The sequence below is a fragment of the Bubalus kerabau genome, chromosome 17, assembly GCF_029407905.1.
Source record: "Bubalus kerabau isolate K-KA32 ecotype Philippines breed swamp buffalo chromosome 17, PCC_UOA_SB_1v2, whole genome shotgun sequence".
Lineage (NCBI taxonomy): Eukaryota > Metazoa > Chordata > Mammalia > Artiodactyla > Bovidae > Bubalus > Bubalus kerabau.
Genome location: NC_073640.1, coordinates 53,137,319 through 53,157,718, shown reverse-complemented (window position 1 = coordinate 53,157,718; position 20,400 = coordinate 53,137,319). Strand labels below are relative to the sequence as shown.

Genomic DNA, 20,400 nt, shown 5'->3' with positions numbered 1-20,400 from the left:
ATATATTTATTTATTGTGCCCCTCACCAGAAGCCAGTACCAAGAAGGCAAAGATTTTTGTCTGTATTGTTTCTTGCTATGTCCCCAGAGCCTAGAAAAGCATATGGTGAGCACTTCACAGAAATTTTGAAAAGAATGGTTTTTCTATAAGAAATTTCTCTCATGTATAGAGCTCTTGTTCTGTACTGGCTCTGTGCCAAGCTCTTTACAGACACGATTTCACTGCATTTCTCTCTCACTAACCGTGAGTAAGAGGGAATGCCATGAGCCCACTTTACAAATGGGGACACTGAGGTTCAGAGCTCTGCCAGACTGTAGCCTTTGCTTGTAGTCACCAGGCTAGCTGATATGATCTTATGTACGTGAGGCATGTGGTACCCCGCTTGGTACCATCAGTCACAGCTTTGTAGGATGAGTTATTGTCACAGGTTCTTTTTATGTATTTTGCCCCTTGGAGTGAGCTTCCACCTAGCTCCTGAGTCAGACCCTTGTGTCTGGTACAGTACAGGGGGTGGTTTCTGTCTTGAAACTGAGTCACCTGGAAAGGGGTGTTAGGCACAGACCCAGGGCTCTAAAATGAGTCATCTCTTTACAGACCAATGAGAAGTCATAGTAGGGTCCCCCTAGTGCATCATACAGGCTAGGAAGCTGAAATTCAAAAAAGTGTAAGGCTCTTCTGAGGTTGAATAGTACAGGGACAGAGATAGGGAGGTCTGATTCCTGACCAAGTGGGATAGACAGGGTTGAGGGGGAGGCTGTCCTGTGCAGTGTCATATCCCTTCTTCAAGTGGTAGGAGAGATGCCCCAGCCAGCTGCTTCTATTCCAGACTGTGAGAAGAGGGGTGAGTCAGCCTATTGTGGGGGGAGCATGCTTTAAGCCTGTCTTCCTTCCCCCATCAACAACACACACACCCAGATGGGCTGGGAGCTGGTTTTCTGGGATGCCGGGGCTCCTGAGTCAGCACAGGGAATCTTGGCTGAGTGTGTTCTGGGAAATGTCAGGCCTACAGGAAACAAAGGACTCCCACTCACACCATCCTGCAGGTGGGTGGGGAGCCGAGAGAGCAGGGTGTATGGGGAACGGGGGGCCCAGTGTGCAAAGGGCTGGTTGTGAGGGAGTTTTCACATGGGCGGGGGGAGTGGGTACCAGGATATGGCTATTTGAAGCAGAGGGTGAACTTGCAAAGTGGAGGGGCTCCATGTGCAAGGGAAATGTTTGCTGGGGACATATGTGTTCAAAGGAGAGATGCGATGAACCTACTAGGAGTACAAATAAGAGGTTGACAAAATGTTCACGCAACGGAGCAGTGAGTTTCTACAAGAGAGGAAAGTTTGCAAAAAAAGACGTGTAGGAAACTGAAAGGTCTGCTGCGTACAAGTTTCTCTGAGGTGAGTGGAAGGGCATAAAATGGCACGTATGCGCTCCTGTAGTGCCCCTAACCACCCTTAGGCCCCGCCCCGTCACGCACAGCGGGGCGTATTTTGTGCCAGTCAGTGACCTGCTCCTCTGTCATTGGCTAGCTGACCGGACGGGGCGGGCGTGAGGAGACTCCCGGAAGCGCAAAAGGCCCCCGGCGCGTAGCTGACCCCGAGCCAGGGAGTGGGTGCTTAGCAACCAGGGGAGGTGCCCAGTAACGGGATGGGGGGAAGACTGGAGGAATTGTGGGTGCCTAGCAACAGAGAGGAAGGCGGTGCCTAGCTACGAGGGGGGTACTCAGAGCAGTGGAGAGGTAGCCCTGGAGGATCTGTGGGTGTCTAGCAACGGGGAGGACCCTAGCAACGACGGAGATGGGACTGGGGAAAGTGGTTTGGAGAGGTGCGCGGGAAGAGCCATGGGTTCTTAGCAATGAGAAAGGGAACCAGGAGAAACTGGGGGCCTATTAACAGGGAAGGAAGTCTTTGGCGGGTGGGAGCCTTAGGGTAGACAGGGAGGAACGTGAGGCAAAGAAGAGATCAGTCCCACAACTCCTACCCATACCCTCGTCTTCTCCCCCAGACAATGTGGCAGGAGGTGGGGGGCCTACTGCGTGCGACCTGTGGACAGCTGGGCCGGACTATTGGTCTGCCTTGTGGGGCCCTGGGGCCGGGGCCCCGCTGCTGGGTAAGAGGCTGGGGAGGGGTTTCCAAGGGGAAGAGGCTGAAGGAGGCTTCAGGGGGCCAAAGAACAGGGAGGGGTCTAAAAGGGCCAGGCAGATACCATATCCTCCACTCCTTACCAGTGTTCACATCTCTTGCAGGGGCCATGTGGGGATTTTTGGGCCCAAAAACTTCATCAAGATGGGCCTGGCAGGGGCCTGGGTGAGGAGGACATTCGCAAGGCCCGGGAGGCCCGGATCAGGAAGACGCCCCGGCCCCAGGTATCATTGGGTACCACTCAGCAACACCCCCATGAAGGCAGCTGCCCTCCGGAGCTTGGGGAAGGGTGTGGTGGCAGGTTGGTCGGACTGCCTGGGTGCTCCGTCCATCTTTTCCCGCTCAGACCTTCTCCCCACTTCCCACTTCCCAGCTGAGTGACCGTTCTCGAGAACGCAAGGTACCCGCCTCCCGCATCAGCCGCTTGGCCAACTTTGGGGGTAGGTGTGACTATGGGAGACTGTGACCTAGATCAGAAGAGGTGACATTTACAGAATGAAGCAAGGGAGAGAGTGAATCAGAGAGAGAGGAGGGAGAGATGGAAAGAGAATGAAGGCAAAGGTCTGTAAAACCAAGAGAAATAGAGAAGAATGTTATGTTTATTGAGAACCTGGAATGTGCAGGGCCCCTTACACGTGATCTCTGCAGTGAATCAGTGAGTGTTTGTTTCCATTCTATAGAGGAAGTGGAGGCTAAGGGAGGTAAACAGGACTAAACCCTGGGTCCTGCACCAGGATTATTCAGACTTCAGGTCACAACCTGCATGAAATAATTTAGTAGGTTGCAACCAGCATTTAAAAGAAGAATGGAAAATATGAGTGCAGATGTAGAGTCAGGGAGAAGTCTTGTTTCATGAAACATTATGTATCACTGGTCTCTATCGGTTATAATGCAAATGTCTTCTTGACTGTGAATCATGGTTCAAGTTTTAAAGATACTGATTCACAGTGTAAAGGAGTCAAATGCACTGCTTAGAGCTTTGGCACCAGGCTGCCTGGGGGTTCAAGGGGGTGATTCTTATGCATCCTCACTTTGTGAGTCTGGATAAGTTACTTCTCTGAGCCTCGATTTCCTTTTCTGTAGAATGGAAGTGTTTCTATAAAATTTCTCTCATGAGGGTGTGAGGACAAAATGAGTCAGTACATAAAAGGCACTGGGAATGGTTTTTGGCAATGGGAAAGTGCTCAGAAAATTCAAACTATGATTATTTATGGAAATGATGAGAATACAAGAGGCAGAGTGACTTAAGATGTCTTTAAGGACAAGGAGACAGAGGAGGCAGAGGAAATCAGAGCTGGAGAGATAACATCAAAAGGAGGAACTGAGAGGAGGCCTAGACAGACATACTGGGTGGAGGGAAGGGCAAAGATGGAGAAAAAGCTGACTTAGAAAAGGACAGGTGTGCATGAAGAAGAGAAACAGGAATCATAGGAAGACAGAGCGACCTGCGGGGAGAAGGGGATCGTTTCCAGGCCTTCTTACTCTTGGCTGTACACTGGAATCATCTGGGATGGATGCCTAAAAGAAAAAGAATTCTGAGGGACTTCCCTAGAGATCCAGTGGTTAGCACCTTGCCTTCCAATTCAGAAAGTTTGGGTTCAGTCCCTGGTCGGTGAGCTAAGATCGCACATGCCTTGTGGCAAAAAATCCTGAAACATAAAACAGGAGCAATATTGTAACAAATTCAATAAAGACTTTAAAACTGGCCCACATCAAAAAATCTAAAAAAAAAAAAAAAAATAGGGCTAGTGACTTCCCTGGTGGTCCAGTGGTTAAGAATCCAACGCAGGGGACTTGCGTTCGACCCCTGGTCGGGAAACTAAGATCCCACATGCCGAGGGCTCGTCTCAGGCCAGTTTAACCAGAACCTCAGTGGTGGGGCCTGGGCATCGTATTTACAAAAGCTCCTCACGTGATTCTGGGTGCAGCCGGGGGTGAGAAACACTGACCTGGGAGACAGAAACAAGGAGAGAGGGTTGGAAACAGAGGTAGCTTCACCTCCATGGGAACCTCAAGCAGGGAGACAGTGAGTAAGAGACTGATATAGAGACAGAGGGATGCAGAGAGTTGACTACAAAGAGATGAGAGACAGGGGTACATAGAGGGAGACAGGAAAGAGGGTCAGGGAGGTGGTGAGGGGGTGGGAAAGGAGATCGCCCCAGGGCAAGCAAGCACTCAGGCCCCCCTCTCCCTTCCCCAGGACTGGCTGTGAGCTTAGGGCTGGGAGCACTGGCTGAGGTGGCCAAGAAGTCCCTGCCCGGAGGAGGTGTACAGTCAGGTAAGCGAGCCACATGCCTGGGTCCACACCCTGGCCTTGCTGTGTGTCCTGGGGCAAGTGGTTTCACCTCTCTGAGCCCCAGTTTCCTCATACAGAGAATGGAGCCGACAATGACATATCCACCTCTTTGGGTCATGGTGGAGTGCTCAGAGCAGGTGAAGCTGCTGTCAGGGTGGTGATGGATAGAAGCAGGTCATGGGGGAAAAAATGTAAGCCATCCACAGTGCAGTTCCTAACTGTAAACAGCAGAGGAAGTACGAAAATAGGAGAGCTGCTGAGGGTCTGCGGCCAATAGAGATGGACTGAGCAGTGTAGAGATCAGCATTTGTGGGTACGATTCTCCAGCATGTCAGTGTCTTGAAACAAAAACAGGGGTGGATATTCTAAATGAAAAAGAGATTAGAGAGATAATAATCGACAAAGGGAATGTGTGAGCCATGATTGAATGTTTGAAAAAAATGACTATAAAAGACTTTGGGGGACAAATGGGAAAATCAGAATATGACTGGATGGTAGATAGTTGAGAATTAGTGTTAATTTTCTTTTTTTTTAATGTCAAATTTATTAACTCTATTATTATTTTAATTTTGTATTTTTTGGCTACGTGGTGTGTGGAACTTCCCTGACCAGGGATCGAACCCATGCCCCCTGCATTGGAAGCATGGAGTCTTAGCCACTGGACCATCAGGGCAGTCCCAGTGTTAATTTTCTTGGATGTGATTTTGGCATCATGATTGTGTAGGGGATCATTCTTATTCTTAGCACAGGTTGAGTGCTGCAGATCAGTCAGCAAAAATAATGGTCAGTGTCTGGGTACAGTTAAAGTGGGTGAAGGAGCATGTCAAAACTTTGAATCAGGTGTGTAGGTATTCACAGGATGAATGCATCCTTTCTGTCTGTTTGGATCTTTTTCAAAGCAAAAAGTTGGCAGTAGGTGGAGGAACGGTCTGGCTTTAAGGTAAGGCCAGACTGAATTTACAACCTTTTTTGCCACTTCTGTGCTGTGTGACCTAGAGCCAGGCAAGGCACCTTTCTGAATCTCTGGCTTCCTCACCTTGAAATTTAAGGCATTGGTTTTTCTTACTTCCTGGGGTGATTGTAGAGATTCAGCCAAAGAATCCATAGAAACACTTAAAAATCTGCCTAGCACAAGGTGAGCCCTCAATAAAGAGCTCAATAACTGTTATGAAATAAATAAAAGCTTAATAAACACTTTATTGAATAATAGAATTTGCATATAGAACCACACACATCTAATTGTACAGCATGGGTCGTTTTCATAAAGTGGACGCATCTGTGCACCCATATCAAAAAACCCTAAAACAAGCAGTTCTCAAACTTTTTAATCTTAAGATCCATTTATATCTTTAAAACTGAGGAATAGATAGACCAAATGTGTTATATCTATACAATGGGATTTTATTCAGCCATGAAAAGGAATGAAGGACTGATCCATGCTATTGTGTGGTTGAATCTTGAAATACTATCCTGAGTGAAAGAAGCCAGACACAAAAGGCCATATATTTTATGATTCCATTTATCTAAAATGTCCAGAGGAGGGAAATCTACAGAGATAGAAAGTAGATTAGTGGTTTCCAGGGGCTTAAGGGCAGGTGGGTGAGGGAAATGGGAGGGGGTAGCTGCTCACAGGCTTCCCTGGTGGCCCAGTGGTAAAGAATCCACCTGCTAATGCAGGAGACTGGGTTCGATCCCTGGGAAGACACCCTGGAGAAGGAAATGGCACCCCACTCCAGTATTCTTGCCCGGAAAATCCCATGGACAGAGGAGCCTTGGCAGGCTACAGTCCATGGGATCATAAAAGAGTCAGACACAACTTAGTGGCTAAACAACTGCTAGTAGGTATGGGTGTCCTTTTGGGGGTGAGGAAATGTTCTGTAATTGATCGTGGCGATAGTTGCACAACTGAAAATACTAGAAGTCCCTGAACTGCGTGCTTTAAATGGGTAAATTATATCATGTGTGAATTACATCTCAATAAAACCATTAAAAAACAGAATGAGAACCCCAAGAACTTGTTTATATTTACTATATGTGCTGTATTGGAGATTAAAACTGAAAAATTTGGGACGATTCCCTGGTAGTCCAGTGGTTGAGACTCTGCGCTTTCACCACCGATGGCCTGGGTTCAATTCCTGGTTGGTGAACTAAGATCCCATTTTTTTTTTGGCGCAGTTTTGCCAAAAAAAAAAAAAAAATTGAAATTGAAAAACTGAAAAATGTTGTAAACAAGAATATACACACTCACTCCATCTGTCATCAGAGCAATTACAGCATCACAAGTCACAGAACTTCCGGAAAACACCACTGAACATTTATAGGCTAATAAGGGTAATCGGAGAAGGCAATGGCACCCCACTCCAGTACTCTTGCCTGGAAAATCCTGTGGACAGAGGAGCCTGGTAGGCTTCGGTCCATGGGGTGGCTAGAGTTGGACACGACTGAGCGACTTCACTTTCACTTTTCACTTTCATGCATTGGAGAAGGAAATGGCAACCCACTCCAGTGTTCTTGCCTGGAGAATCCCAGGGACAGGGGAGCCTGGTGGGCTGCCGTCTCTGGGGTCGCACAGAGTCGGACACGACTGAAGCGACTTAGCAGCAGCAAGGGTAAAAAAGGGAAATAATGTATTGATATAATTATGAAAGTTCTGTTCTCACAGACTCTCCTAGAGGGTCTCAGGGCCCCCAGACCACAGTTGGAGAATTGCTGCCCTGGTTCTCCAGAAGCTCTTCTGTACCCATTCTGGCATGTCCTCCCCACATGAGGGGTCCCCACTGTCTTGGCTTCTGACCCTCGAGATTAGTTGTGTCTGTTTTTGCTCCTTACACCCGTATCATCACAGAGTGTTTCATGGCATGTGTCTGGCTTGTTCCGCTCAGCATTCTTTTTAAGAGGTGTGTCTGTGTTACTGTAAGCTGTCCTGGTTGTTCAACGCTGTTTTTATCACCCCGTGGCTCTTCCACAGTCCCTTTGTTGGTTCTATTGATGGTCCTCTGTGTTGTTTCCATTTTGAGACTGTTAGAACAGTGTTGCCGTGAACCTTCTCGGGGCATCTGTTGGTGGACACATTTATGCATTTCTCTTGGGAATATACCTCAGAGAGAAATTGGGTACAGTTGTACGCTTCAGTGGAAACTTCCCAACTGTTTCCCAAAGGGCTTGGGCCGTGGCACAGTCATTAGCAGCGCTGGCGTTCCAGCGTTCCACATCTTTGCCAACACTTGGTATTGTCTGTGTTTTAGCCATTCTGGTGTCTGTGCGGTGCTGTCATAATGATCTTTTTTGTGGTTGCCGTACTAACGATGATTCTCTCCACCCCAGAGGGAGGCTCCCAGCCAGGCTCCAGCCTTTTCCTGTCGGAGGCCAATGCTGAGAGGATCGTGCAGACCTTGTGTACAGTTCGGGGGGCCGCCCTCAAGGTTGGCCAAATGCTCAGCATCCAGGGTACAGCAGCATGATGACTCTTGATTCCTGACCCCTGACCTCAGCCTCACCCCACCCCACCCACCACCAAGCCCCAGCTTCAGATACTCCCACAGGGCCCCTCGTGGCCTCCTCTCTCACTGGCTTCTCGCTGTCTCCCAAGACAACAGCTTCATCAGCCCCCAGCTGCAGCGCATCTTCGAGCGGGTCCGCCAGAGCGCCGACTTCATGCCACGCTGGCAGATGCTGGTGAGTGCTCCGAGCGGGAAAGGCTGGTGAAGGAGGCCTGCCCCACCTGCCTGGCCCTCCTGGCTTCATGGCTCGGCTCCGTGTCTGACTCAGTGTTCCCGTTTGTTAAACAGGAATCACTAAAGCCCACATCTCAGAGGATGGTGCTGATGAGTCAGTGAGAAAAAAGCACAGGGCTCTTCGTCCAGTTCCTGGCAGGATCAGGCTCAGGGCTCTGTCTGGGCTGTGAAAGAGGCTGTGAAGCACTGTGGTCAGAGGCCAGACTTTGGGAGTTCAAACCCCAGCTCTGCCACTTGCTACCTGTGCGGTCAGACACGTGGCCTGCCCTTTCTGCTTCAGTGACCTCATCTATGATTGGTGGTAGTTCTAACAACGCCCACATCATGGGGTTACAGAAACCAGTGTCTGCAGAGCACCTGAAAGGGCCCCTGACACACCACGAGTGACATGCAAATGTTAGCCGTTCTTATTACCGCTTTTTAATTAAAGGAGAGCGTGTCTGTAAATAGGTTGGCACAGCGCCTGACACTGAGTAACTGCCCAGGACATGAGCTGTTCTAATCACTGGGGCAAGGGTGTGGAGCCCAGGATCCAGCTGCCTGCCTTCTGAGTGCTGTTCTCTCTCTCCATATGACCCTGCCTGCCTCTGAGCCACTCTGCGCAGGGCCCAGCCCACAGGAAGAGCTCTGTAATTTTAGCTCTTTTTTATCATGTTAACTGTAGAGTTTATAATACAATATACTGGTATATGGGTATAATGGAGGACAATTATCAATCTTGAAGTGAAGAAGTGTTAGTTGCTCAGTTGTATCTGACTCTTGTGACCCCATAGATTGTAGCTGGCCAGGCTCCTCTGTCCATGGAATTCTCCAGGCAGGAATACTGGAGTGGGTTGCCATTCCCTTCTCCAGGGGATCTTCCCGACCCACTGATCAAACCTGGGTCTCCCATGTTGCAGGCAGATTAACTATACACAATAGCATTCCCCACAGCAGCCTGCACAGCCTCAGGAGTATGGGCCTTCAAGTCTGTCAGCACCTGGCTCATCACCTTGGGCCAGGAGACCTCTCTCTGAGCCTCAGTTTCCCTATCTGTAAAGTTGGATAGCAGCCAAGAGCTTGGCCCAAGGCCTTGCATGTGGTGAGTGGGGTTATTGACCTGTGAAGCGCCCAGCACAGGGCGTGGACCCAGCTGCCTGAAACCATGATGACGAGTGTTATGACCACTCTCCCCAGAGAGTTCTCGAAGAGGAGCTCGGCGGGGACTGGCAGGCCAAGGTGGCCTCTCTGGAGGAGGTGCCCTTTGCAGCTGCCTCCATTGGGCAGGTACACCAGGGCGTGTTGAGGGACGGCACAGAGGTGGCCGTGAAGATCCAGGTGAGAGGGGAAGCAGGGTGGGAGTGGCGGGGGCGGGGGGGGGGGCACCTGGCCACCCCAGGTGGTGACTCCCTTCCCCCCACCTCCTTCCTTCCCAGTACCCAGGCGTTGCCCAGAGCATCCAGAGCGACGTCCAGAACCTGCTGGCGGTGCTCAAGATGAGCGTGGCCCTGCCAGAGGGTGAGGCACGCAGTACCCCCCTCACCCCAACCCCAACTGTGGCGGGTGGCACGCTGAAGAGATAAAGTCGGGGGGGCTGGACGCAGCAGGGGGTGGCCAGCAGCTCAGGGCAGGGTGTTTCACATGTGTGAGCCTGAGTGAGCACCCAAGTGTGGGTATTTGAGACAGAAGGGACACCAAGGTGGGGAGAGCCCAGGGTATAGGCATGTGACAAAATCAGGCTTAGACATGCCAACAGAGATCCTGAGAGACAGGAGCCCAGACAGAAATCCAGAAACAGACACATGGGATGTGCAGACCGGGACAGGAGGCCTGAGAACGAGTCACAGAAACAAGAGGGGGTGTCAGTGGGACCTCACGAGTGTGTTACAGTATGTGAGAGAGTGCCTGAGGAAGATGGAGCAGAGTGTGTGTGTGTGTGTGTGAGAGAGAGAGGGTTGGGGGAGAGCGAGAATGAGAGAGTCAGGCCCAGAAGGAAGCTTCAGAGACACTGGAAACAACATAAGAGAGTAAGAAATAGGGACAGAGGGGGACTTCCCCGGCCATCCAGTGGTTAAGACTCTGCGCTTCCACTGCAGGGGGCACAGGTTCGATCCCTGGTCAGGGAACTAAGATCCCACATGCCATGGTATGTGCAGTGTGGTCAAAAAAGGGACAGAGAATAGGTGGCAAATGTGACTGAAAGGGGCCTAAGGACCGGTGTGCATGCCTAAGAAAGAGACCCCAGCCAAGAGGCTTCCACAGAGCCCGCAGCTGTGTGAAGGGCTGAGGGGAGTGTGTGCCCAGAGCGTGTGGGTGAAAGACATGGAGCAGAAGGGATGAGAGCTGGGGAGACAGAGTGACAGACACAACTGGCAGCAGAAGACGTCCCTGAGTGGGAGCCTGAGGGGTCAGGCAGGGGGCAGGAGGCAGGCTGTGGCCTTCCCTGCCTGACACGGCTGCACCCCCTCACCCCCCGCCCCCACTCCCCACCCCCAGGCCTGTTTGCTGAGCAGAGCCTGCAGGCCTTGCAGCGGGAGCTGGCGTGGGAGTGTGACTATCGTCGTGAGGCGGCCTGTGCCCAGAACTTCAGGTGAGCTGATGCCCCTACAGACCTGTGGACAGGCTTCCCTGGTGGCTCAGGCAGTAAAGAATCTGCCTGCAATGCAGGAGACCCGGGTTCAATCCCTTGGTGTGGGGAAGATCCCCTGGAGAAGGGAATAGCTACCCACTCCAGTATTCTTGCCTGGGAAATCCCAAGGACAGAGGAGCCTGGCGGGCCACAGTCCACAGGGTCGGGAAGGGTTGGACACGACCGAGTGACTAACACACACACGCAGGCCCCTGGAGGCCCCCTTCTACCCTCCAGATTCCTTCACAGGCCTAGAGGGCAGCTGGAGCCCTGCGGTGGGGCTGGCAGACTGCTTCTGTCTTCATTCATTTGATCATCCATCCAGCCCTTCACTCATTACTTCATTCACACCCTGTGTCCTCTGTGAGCATTCTAAATTCGTCTCTCTAAATGTCTACTTTCTCATCGGTCAAATGGGACCCTGAACCCCTGCAGTCCAATGAAGGAGACAGACTTGTCAGCAGGCACTCAGTCACACGAGATACCATCACACCCACTGGACTAACAGAGATGAAGCTATCAAGAGTTGGGGGCCCCTAGGACTTCCCTGGTGGTCCAGTCCCTAAGATTCTGCTCTTACAATGCAGGGACACAGGTTCAATTCCTGGTCAGGGAACTAAGATCCCATGTGCCTCACATCATGGCCAAAAAATAAACTTAAAAACAAAAGAGCTGGGGGCTCTAGGGCATCCCTTATACTCTGTGGGCAGGAGGAACAATGGATGGAAGCATTTTGGAGAATGCTTTGGCATCATCAAGGCTCAGGATCCATATCTAACCCAAGAGTTGCCCTCCTGGCTAAATACTCTAGGGCCACGTATGCCAGTATGCACCATCAGACTTTTCCAGAATACTCCGAACACTCATAGCCTCAAATTGGAAACAACCCAAATCTATCAGACTTATCCAGCAGGGTGGATAAATAAACTATGGTATATTCAGCAACACAGTATCATGTAGCATTGAAAAGGAGTGAACTTCAGCTCCATGGAACAGTGGTTGTATCTTAGAGGCATCATGATAAACTGCAATTAATTACATCTCAGTGAGACCCTCCACAGTGCGGAGCGTGGCCCACATGTTTACTGAGCCCAGTTCTGTAGATACGAAGGCAGTAGAAGGCAGTGGTTAGGGGCCTGGGCTCAGATGTGGGATCCAGTCAGGATTCAGTCCTGGGTCAGCCCTTAATGGACTGGATAGCTTTAATTTGCATGGTGACCTCAAGAGAGCATCCTCAGAGAAAGTGAGGATAAAGGGGAATTGTGCTGGGACTTCCCTGGTGGTCCAGTGGCCAAGATTCCCTGCTCCCAGTGTAGGGGGCCCAGGGTTCGATCCCTGGTCAGGAAACTAGATCCCACACACCACATCTAAGAGTTCACAGGCCACAGCTAAAAGGTTCTGTGTGCTGGAACTAAGACCCAGCACAACCAAATAAGTATTTTTTTAAAAGAGGGAGTTGTTGTGCTGACTAAATGCTCAGCAGAAGCCTGGCCCATGAGGAGCAGTTCAAACATCAGAGATTTAATCAACAAGCACAAAAATACCATCCCCCAAAGCAGAACGTCAATGTGGGAGACCTGGTTAGATTCCTGGGTTGGGAAGATCCTCTGGAGGAGGGCCTGGCAACCCACTCCAGTATACTTGCCTGGAGAATCCCCATGGACAGAGGAGCCTAGAGGGTTACAGTCCATGGGGTCACAAAGAGTCAGACATAACTGAGTGACTAAGCACAGCATAGCAAAGTAGGACCTGGAGATAGAGAGTGTCAAGTGGGCTGGGCCAGAGCACTCCCGTGTGGGGTCTGGGGAGACCACCCCCTCCCAGAATTTCCCAGTGCTCTTAGGATAAAACCCACATCATTTCCCCAGCTCCCTGTCCCCCCACCCCCATCCCCAATGCCTTCCTACAGGTCCCCAGCCAGAGGCCTTGCTCATATTCTTTGCCTCCCATATCTCACAGTAACATGCTTATCTCAATCTACTGTTGGTCTGTTAGTTAGAATGTGGTCTTCTGTGACTGATGGTGGGGCAGTGGGGCATGCCTGGGGCTCCTGTTACTGCTCTGTCACCCAGCATCATCCAACACAGGGATGGACGCCAAGAACGCCCTTTATTAGTCAGTGTTTAGAATAATGACTCCAAGGAGTGGCCAATGAGTATCACTGTGGACTCAAAGATTTGTGTATCAGTGACTATTTTTCAGATAGATGAATTAATAAGTTGATGAGAAATAATGCTCATTGAGTTTAACACACTGAGCTCATCCTGGGGTGACCAGAAGTCAGAGAAGTGTTTCCGGTAGGGAAGTGGTCCCTGGGTCTCCAGCTGCACTTAGGAGCAGGCACAGAGATATTTGTTGAATGAATGCATGAGTGAATGAAGGAAATGTCTGAATGGGTGTCAGTCCAGCCAGGTATTAGCCATCACTCAGGGCAGAGAGGAAAGAAGAGGGCAGGAGAGAAGATGAGACACAGACTTTCCCATGGAAGACTTCTCAGAGGAGGGGGAGGGCTCAAGCCAGGGCCACAGGGGCCTGAAGAGTGAGGTCCCCACCCCTACCCTCCCATCTGCCCCAGGCAGCTGTTGGCAGATGACCCCTTCTTTCGGGTGCCGGCGGTGATTCAGGAGCTGTGCACGACGCGGGTGCTGGGCATGGAGCTGGCTGGAGGGGTCCCCCTGGACCAGTGCCAGGGCTTGAGCCAGGACATCCGGAACCAGGTACATGGACTCATGGGACAGTCAGAAGGGTGCTGCCCTGGGGCAGGGCTAGCTGGGCGGGGCAGGTCAGACCTACGGTCCCCCTCCAGGCTTCAGAGGGCTTTACAGGGGGCATATGACTCTGAGATTTCTGTTACTCCTTCTCCCCACCCCAGATCTGCTTCCAGCTCCTGAGGCTTTGTCTTCGGGAGCTGTTTGAGTTCCGATTCATGCAGACAGACCCCAACTGGGCCAACTTCCTGTATGATGCTTCCAGCCACCAGGTGGGTTCCTTGTGACATGTCAGGATGCGTCAGCTGCTGTGACAGGTATTTCCCACTATGTCAGTAGTTCAGCACAATAGCTCCAATAGCTGTTGTAGCAGCTATTGGACATGGAGCGGCCTCCTCCATGCAGTGATTCAGGGACCCAGGCTCCTTCCCTTTTGTGAGTGTGCCACCCCCCCCTCCCCACACACACCCCAGGCCTTGAAAGGCTCTCCTTCCAGTGCAAGGGGAAAGAGAGGTTGAAAAGGTAACCTCCCGCGTAACTGCTTTGGCCAGAAATGACCCATCATTCTCTTCACCATTCCATTGATAGGAACTGGACACATGACTCATCTAGGTGCAAGGGATGCTGGGAAATCTCTGGCTAGGCAGTGGCAATGGAGAAGAGTCATTACCTCACCTGTCATTCATTTAGAACATCCCAAGTATTAACAACTACTGCCTCTTGATGGTGATGCCAAGACAACTCCGACCCTTGCCTTCCCAGAGTTCCTCACCCAACACAGGGCCCCATCACCAAACAATGTGACCTGCAGTTAGTACCTTGGTAGGGAAGCACAGGCCACAGAGGGGTCAAGTGATGGGGGAAGCTCAGGGGTTGGTGGGAAGCCAGGGAAAGTGGCTAACCCTGCCTGGGGTGAGTGGGGCCAAGGAAGATGAAACCAGAAAGATGGGAGAGGCACATCCATCTAAGGAACAGGGAATAAAGAGCTTTCCTGGTAAAAGACACAGGCCATCCAAAGGCCTGGGAGTGACAGTTTGCACTGAAAGGCTCTCAGCATGCATGGTTGCTCAGTAGCTTTCCACAGTGGTCTGTGCCATTCCATCCCTGGAGGAGTCCTTCTAAAGCACAAGTCCCTTCCACAGCTTCCAGCACCCTCAGGGTCAAGTGAGCCATGTGCTGAGGGCAACAGGGCCCCACTGCATCCAGCCTCTGTCCCTTGCCACCTTCTTCCCCCAAGTGCACAGACGCCTGCATCCCTCCAAGGCTCCCACGGCAGGGAGGGCAGTTTTCCCAACTTGGGGGCCAGGGTGGGGGTGGAAGGCGGTGATCTGAGTCCTGACATCAATTTATTGAGTCTTAGAAGCTGTTTTATTTTAAAGGCATAGACTATGTTGCCAGTGGGAGGGATCATATTGTTTCCGGACACTTGTGTTTGATGTTTATATTTATGTGTGCATTTGCATTGGAGCCCAGAATAATCTGCCTTTTCTTTTTTTTTTAATTGGAGTATAGAGCTTCCCTGGTGGGTCAATAGTAAAGAGTCTGCCTGCCAATGCAGGAGACGTGGGTTCCATCCCTGGGTTTCGGAAGATCCCCTGGAGGAGGAAATGGCAACCCACTGTAGTATTCTTGCCTGGAAAAATCCCATGGACAGAAGAGCCTGGCAGGCTCCAGTCCATGGGGTCGCAAAAGAGTCAGACACAACTTAGCGACTAAACAACAAGAAATAGTTGCTTTACACTGATGTGTCCATTTTTGCTGTGGAGCACAATGAATCAGCCATGCATATCCTTATATCCCTTCATATTTGCATCTGTATTTTCTTACTGTGGGCTGTGATCAATAGTTTGAACTCCACTGTTACAGAGAAACTTACACATGTGTTCATTCCCTAGCAAAACCCCAAAATAACCACAGTGCCCATCAAGCAGATAAATGTGATATATTCACCCAACAGGATCTTAACTGGGCAGAGAAAAAATGAATGAAAGAGCTAGAGCAGTGGGGATGAATTGCAAAACCACGTTGAACACGAAGAATTTGCAGAATAACTATCGTAAATGCCATGTATGTGAAGTTTTAAAATACGCAAAACATGACTATGTATTGTTCATGGGTCCACATATATGTAGAAAATGTAGCAGTGCACGCATGGGAATTTCAGGAAAGAATAATATTTCAGGCAAGTGGTGACCCTGAAAGAGAGGGTAGGGACTGGGGGAGGTAGAATCAGGACCCACTTTGATTGGCAGTATATTTGTGAGTATATTGGTAGTAGGATTTCTGAGTGTTGATTTCACTTTTCCATGTATTTTCTTATTCTCTGGATGTTTCTTTTTCTTCTGTGCCTAAAACATGTTATTATAAAAACAACTAGAACCCCCAAAATAAAAGCCAGGTCCCTTCAGCTTTATGGTGGGATGGATTGAAGTGTGGAGACCAGAAGCCAGGAGTCCCGGGAGGCAGCTGGTCAGGGACTCAGGCAGGAGGGGGTGTGTTGGGGGGGGCAGAGGGATGGGCCCTGGCACCCCCACAGACAATGGGGAGCATTGGTGGACCCCCAGCGTCACTTTCACCATCCCTCAATCCCAGGTGACCTTGCTGGACTTCGGGGCAAGCCGGGAATTTGGGACCGAATTCACAGACCATTACATTGAGGTGAGTGCCCCCCAGCCCTGGCTGGGGTCTCTGAAGGGCCAAGCCTCAAGCCAGATACTAAGGCTTGCAGAGAAGGAGAAATACAATATCTGGCATTAAGAAATAAATAATAAGGCTCTGGATCTCTGAAGCCATGCTTTGCAGCTTGTCCAGAGCAGGGAAGGGACACAGAATTAGGAAACTCCTGAATAACAAGTGGTTTCTTAAACCCTAGGAGGCTGGGGTGGGGTTGGGGAGCTGGCAGAAGAGAGGTGTCAGAGACAGGCCTAGGGCTCTGGCTTGAGGAGCTGGGCCTTGTTGGGTGGGGGGGGGGTCCCCTTTGCATGGGGACAGGAAAGAGTTGGTTACCCCCTCCACCCTGCAACACAGACACACAGGCTCCCTGGGGTTCTCTCTGCAGGCCACTCTGGAGGTGCAAAGCTGAGGCTTCTCTGGGTAGTTGGGACATCCCCTCCCCACCCCCACAGTCCTGTTTAGCATGGCCCTCCTGCCTCCTCCCCAGCCTTTTCCAGTTTAAAAAAGCCCTGTCACACGGGTCCCCCGAGGACCACAGGCGTGACAGATGGCCAGACAGGCTGGGGCAGGGGGAGCCAGGACAGACCAGAACTGCCAGAGTTAATCTTGTATCCCCCTTCCTCCCAAGAAGGGGAACCCGGTGGTGAAGGGTTCGTCCCCCTTCCCCTCCTCGCCGGGCCATTCCCCACTCTGAGCCTGGTTCCTCTTCTGGGAAACAGGGACCCTCCTATGCACCTTTTAATACAGTAAGTCCCCGACACACAAACCTTCTAGTTGCAAACTTTCAAAGATGCAAACCTGTGTTCACATGTCCAGTCACGTAAGTTAGTTCACGTGTCTGGCGTAACTGTCACCTCTGTAGTCACCTCGTGCATCCTCTACAGGGGCCTATGCTTTTTATACTGTACAGTACGGAGTACAGTAGTACAACATCTTTCTCTCAAGCCCAAAATGTCCGGAAGCCAGCGTAAAAGCAGCAGTATATAACTGATCGTGTTAACGGGGTACCCAGGCTAACTTCGTTGGACTTAGGAGCAAAACTGAACTTAGGAATGGGCTTTCAGAAAGGAACTCATTCGTATGTAGGGCACTTACTGTAGTAATAGGAATTCATGATATTTATGGTGTTTCCTTCATGTGGGCAACTTCCCCGGTGGCTCAGTGGTAAAGAATCCACCTGCAATGCAGGAGACACGGGTAGACGTGGGTTCAATCCCTGGGTCAGGAAGATACCTTGAAGGAGGAAATGGCAACCCACTCCAGTATTCTTGCCAGGAAAATCCCATGGCCATTGGAGCCTGGAGGGCTACAGTCCATAGAACCAAAACAGTCGGACACAACCGAGCACACACGCACCATGCAAGGCATGCCACAGATACACCTTCATCCTCCCAGAGCCCCATGAGGAAGACAATTTCAGCATCCCCACTTCACAGATGAGAAAGCAGAGGCCCCCAAAGCAAAGCGACTTTCCCGGAGTCAGCCAGTGAGTGGCAGAGCTGGGATGGAGCCCAAGCAGGCTGGCTCCCGGTTCTGTCTGTCTGTCCCTGCGCCCTCAACTCCTGCCCACTACATGCTAGAGAGCTGCTTAGCTCCAAACACTGATTTACTAAACAAGGGTTTTCAGCAAGGGCCTCCTGAATGAGTGCCAGACCCTGTGCCACTTGGGACTATACCCAACTGGGATCCCTGCCCTCTTGGGGCTCCAAGACCAGTATGGAAGCCAGACATCAACCAAGTGATCCCAGAGATGGCAACCTCAGAGGCAGTTCTGGGTCATGGTCACACCCTTTAGCAACTGAGTGTTTGGACCCGTGGGCATCACTTGGCATCTGCTTTGCTCTGTCCTGCTTCCAGGCAGCCTCTGCCTTCCCAGCCAAGTGGGCGGAACGCCTGACCACCCCAACCCCCAGGCTCAGAAACAGTCTTGAGAGAGGCACAGACAGGGGTAAGGTGGAGAGGGAGAGGCTTCCAGGTGAGAGAGCTTAGATAGAGGAGAACAGAAGTGGATCTGGGCAGGGCCAGGCTTCCAGCTCCCGTCTCCAAACCCACCCTTGAACCCCTCTGACCCTGTGCCCATATCCGCATTTCCAGGTGGTGATGGCTGCAGCCAATGGAGATAAAGACCGGGTCCTGCAGAAATCGAGAGACCTCAAATTTCTCACAGGCTTTGAGACCAAGGTGGGGAGAGTTGGAGCTGGTGTCTACTTGCGGAGAGTAAAACCGCTTCTCTCTACTGGGGGAACTGTGGATGAGTGGGGGACTCTAGGGGGACTGCTTCTCTGTACTGGGGCTCTGGGGAGGAGGAGTAAATGGGGGTACCACTCATCTATTCTAGAGAGGGAGTGGGGGGCTGGTTGCTTGTGGATTTGGTGGGGCAGGGAGTTGAGGAACAGAAGCTGCATCTCTGTCCTAAAGAGTGAAGGCTATGTGTCAACCGGAGGCCCTGAGAGGACAGGAAGGGTGCTTTCTTTGGGGAGTAGAGGGGGGCTGCTTGTCTCTTAGGGGTTCCGGAAGGAGCGGAGGCTGCCTGTTACTCTCTGGGAAATTGAGGGCTTGTGTTTATATTTGAGACTCTGGGGGAGCAGAGGGCCATATGTCCACACTGGGTGCCTCTGGTCTCCCCAATCCCTAGGCATTCTCGGATGCCCACGTGGAGGCCGTGATGATCCTGGGGGAGCCCTTTGCCACTCAGGGCCCCTACGACTTTGGGGCGGGTGACACTGCCCGCCGCGTGCAGGGCCTCATCCCTGTGCTGCTGCGGCACCGGCTTCGCCCACCACCCGAGGAGACCTACGCCCTGCACCGAAAGCTGGCTGGGGCTTTCCTGGCCTGCGCCCGCCTCCGTGCCCAGATCGCCTGCCGGGACCTCTTCCAGGACACCTACCACCGCTACTGGGCCAGTCGCCAGGCATAGCCACGGCCCATAGCCTCCTAACCAGAGGACCCATCAGAGAGACTCCATCTCAGGACTCCAGCCCCATAGCAGGCTATCCCCTGCTATGAGGCTTCTTTTTCCCCCCAGCTCTAGGCCTGGGGACCCCCCGTGGGCTTGGGACTAGGACACTCCCAGCTTCATACCCCCATGTCCTGCCCTCCCCACTCCAAAGGGAGCATCCAGGAATTCTACCCTGGTATTAATTTATTTCTGGAAACATTTGAGAGAGTCTTAGGCCCCTCTGCACTGCCATCACGGAGATGCAGAAGCAGCTAGAGGGGGAGTCCCTCACCTCTGCCTCGGGTTCCCCATAGATGTGGTCCGTGAAAGAGGAGGGGGTGGTGCTTGGTGGAGGGAGCTCTCACCTTTGCCTTGCTCACCCCTGCACCAGCTGCCTTCTCCCTGGTGGCATCCTCTCTGTGTGTTTGGGGAGGGCATGGTGGGGGGTGAAACTTCAGACCTAATAAAAGTGACCCTCCCATTCCCCCAGTTCTTTTCTCTGCTCCGGGGGTGGGGGGAGGTCGCAGGCTGCCTCCAGGTGCAGATGGCCAGCCCCCTCCCACCCTCTTGTCTGAAAGCCCCAGTCCTGCCTGGGCCATCTGTTGCCAGGAACCTCCTTCTCTCCTTTCCCTACCGCCCCCCCACCCCGCCCCTCCCGCACGTGCTGACCACCTGCTCTGAAGGCTGCAGCAGCTGAGAAGGCCTTCCTCCCCACCCCCCCAGAACACATACACACACACACACTCACACACCACCTCCCAGCCTCCTGGCTCCCTCCGCTCGGCTCCCAGCAACCTCGCTTTTTTGCTAATGGGCCTTAATGCCCCTGCCAGCTGCTTTGCCAAACCCACAGGACTGGGCGGGAGCAGGGGCGCTTGGGCAGCCAGAAGCCGCTCCCCCGTCCCAGCCTGGTGCCCCCGCCCCCAAAGCTGAACCGACCGCGCACCAGGACGTCGGGGTCTGTTCACTCCCCCTCCCCTTCCCAGCAAAAAGTGCCTCGTCACCGCTTCTGCCCGCCCCCGCTGGGCCGGGAGATCTGTGGGGTTAGCTGAAGGATTTGGGGATGTGGGGCAGCGAGGCGCCTCCCGAGGCAAATTTTTCGGACGCAGAACTTAAGGGGATCTGAGGTCAGGGGTCACGGAGGGGAAGGGAGCCCACGCCTGGATGGACCGAGAAGAACCAGTGTCCGCGAGATTCACGTGCGTGCTCTGCCCAGGACGGGCCAATGGGCGGGGCGGGGCGGTGGCCACCCCGAAGAGGGCGGGGTCATATTTGCGTATAGGCGGGGCCTGCTGCTTAGGGGGCGGGGCC

At 52.2% G+C, this 20,400-nt stretch overlaps 1 protein-coding gene across 3 annotated transcripts; it reads left to right on the top strand.

Moving 5' to 3' along the window:
• The first annotated feature begins 1,541 nt into the window (after window positions 1–1,541).
• COQ8B (coenzyme Q8B) lies at window positions 1,542–19,634 on the top strand. 3 transcript variants are annotated; one of them, XM_055553861.1, is made up of 15 exons: window positions 1,542–1,599; window positions 1,996–2,100; window positions 2,237–2,356; window positions 2,506–2,572; window positions 4,333–4,410; window positions 7,753–7,875; window positions 8,018–8,103; window positions 9,339–9,479; window positions 9,578–9,659; window positions 10,638–10,731; window positions 13,346–13,487; window positions 13,643–13,750; window positions 16,071–16,136; window positions 18,246–18,332; window positions 18,787–19,634. In XM_055553861.1, the coding sequence occupies exons 2-15, from the start codon at window positions 1,999–2,001 to the stop codon at window positions 19,066–19,068; spliced, it is 1,578 nt and encodes a 525-aa protein (XP_055409836.1). In that variant the 5' UTR covers window positions 1,542–1,599; window positions 1,996–1,998; the 3' UTR covers window positions 19,069–19,634. The 3 variants fall into 3 exon arrangements, with proteins under 3 accessions (XP_055409836.1, XP_055409835.1, XP_055409837.1); XM_055553860.1 differs by having other exon boundaries at window positions 1,569–1,815; XM_055553862.1 differs by lacking the exon at window positions 1,542–1,599 and adding an exon at window positions 1,605–1,623.
• The last annotated feature ends 766 nt before the right edge of the window (window positions 19,635–20,400 follow it).

Coding starts and splice junctions, on each gene's coding strand:
- COQ8B (XM_055553861.1), top strand. CDS start 1,999: ATGTGGCAGGAGGTGGGGGGCCTACTGCGTGCGACCTGTGGACAGCTG. Junction 9,660..10,637: donor GAGCGTGGCCCTGCCAGAGG/GTGAGGCACGCA, acceptor CCCCACCCCCAG/GCCTGTTTGCTGAGCAGAGC. Junction 13,751..16,070: donor ATGATGCTTCCAGCCACCAG/GTGGGTTCCTTG, acceptor CCTCAATCCCAG/GTGACCTTGCTGGACTTCGG.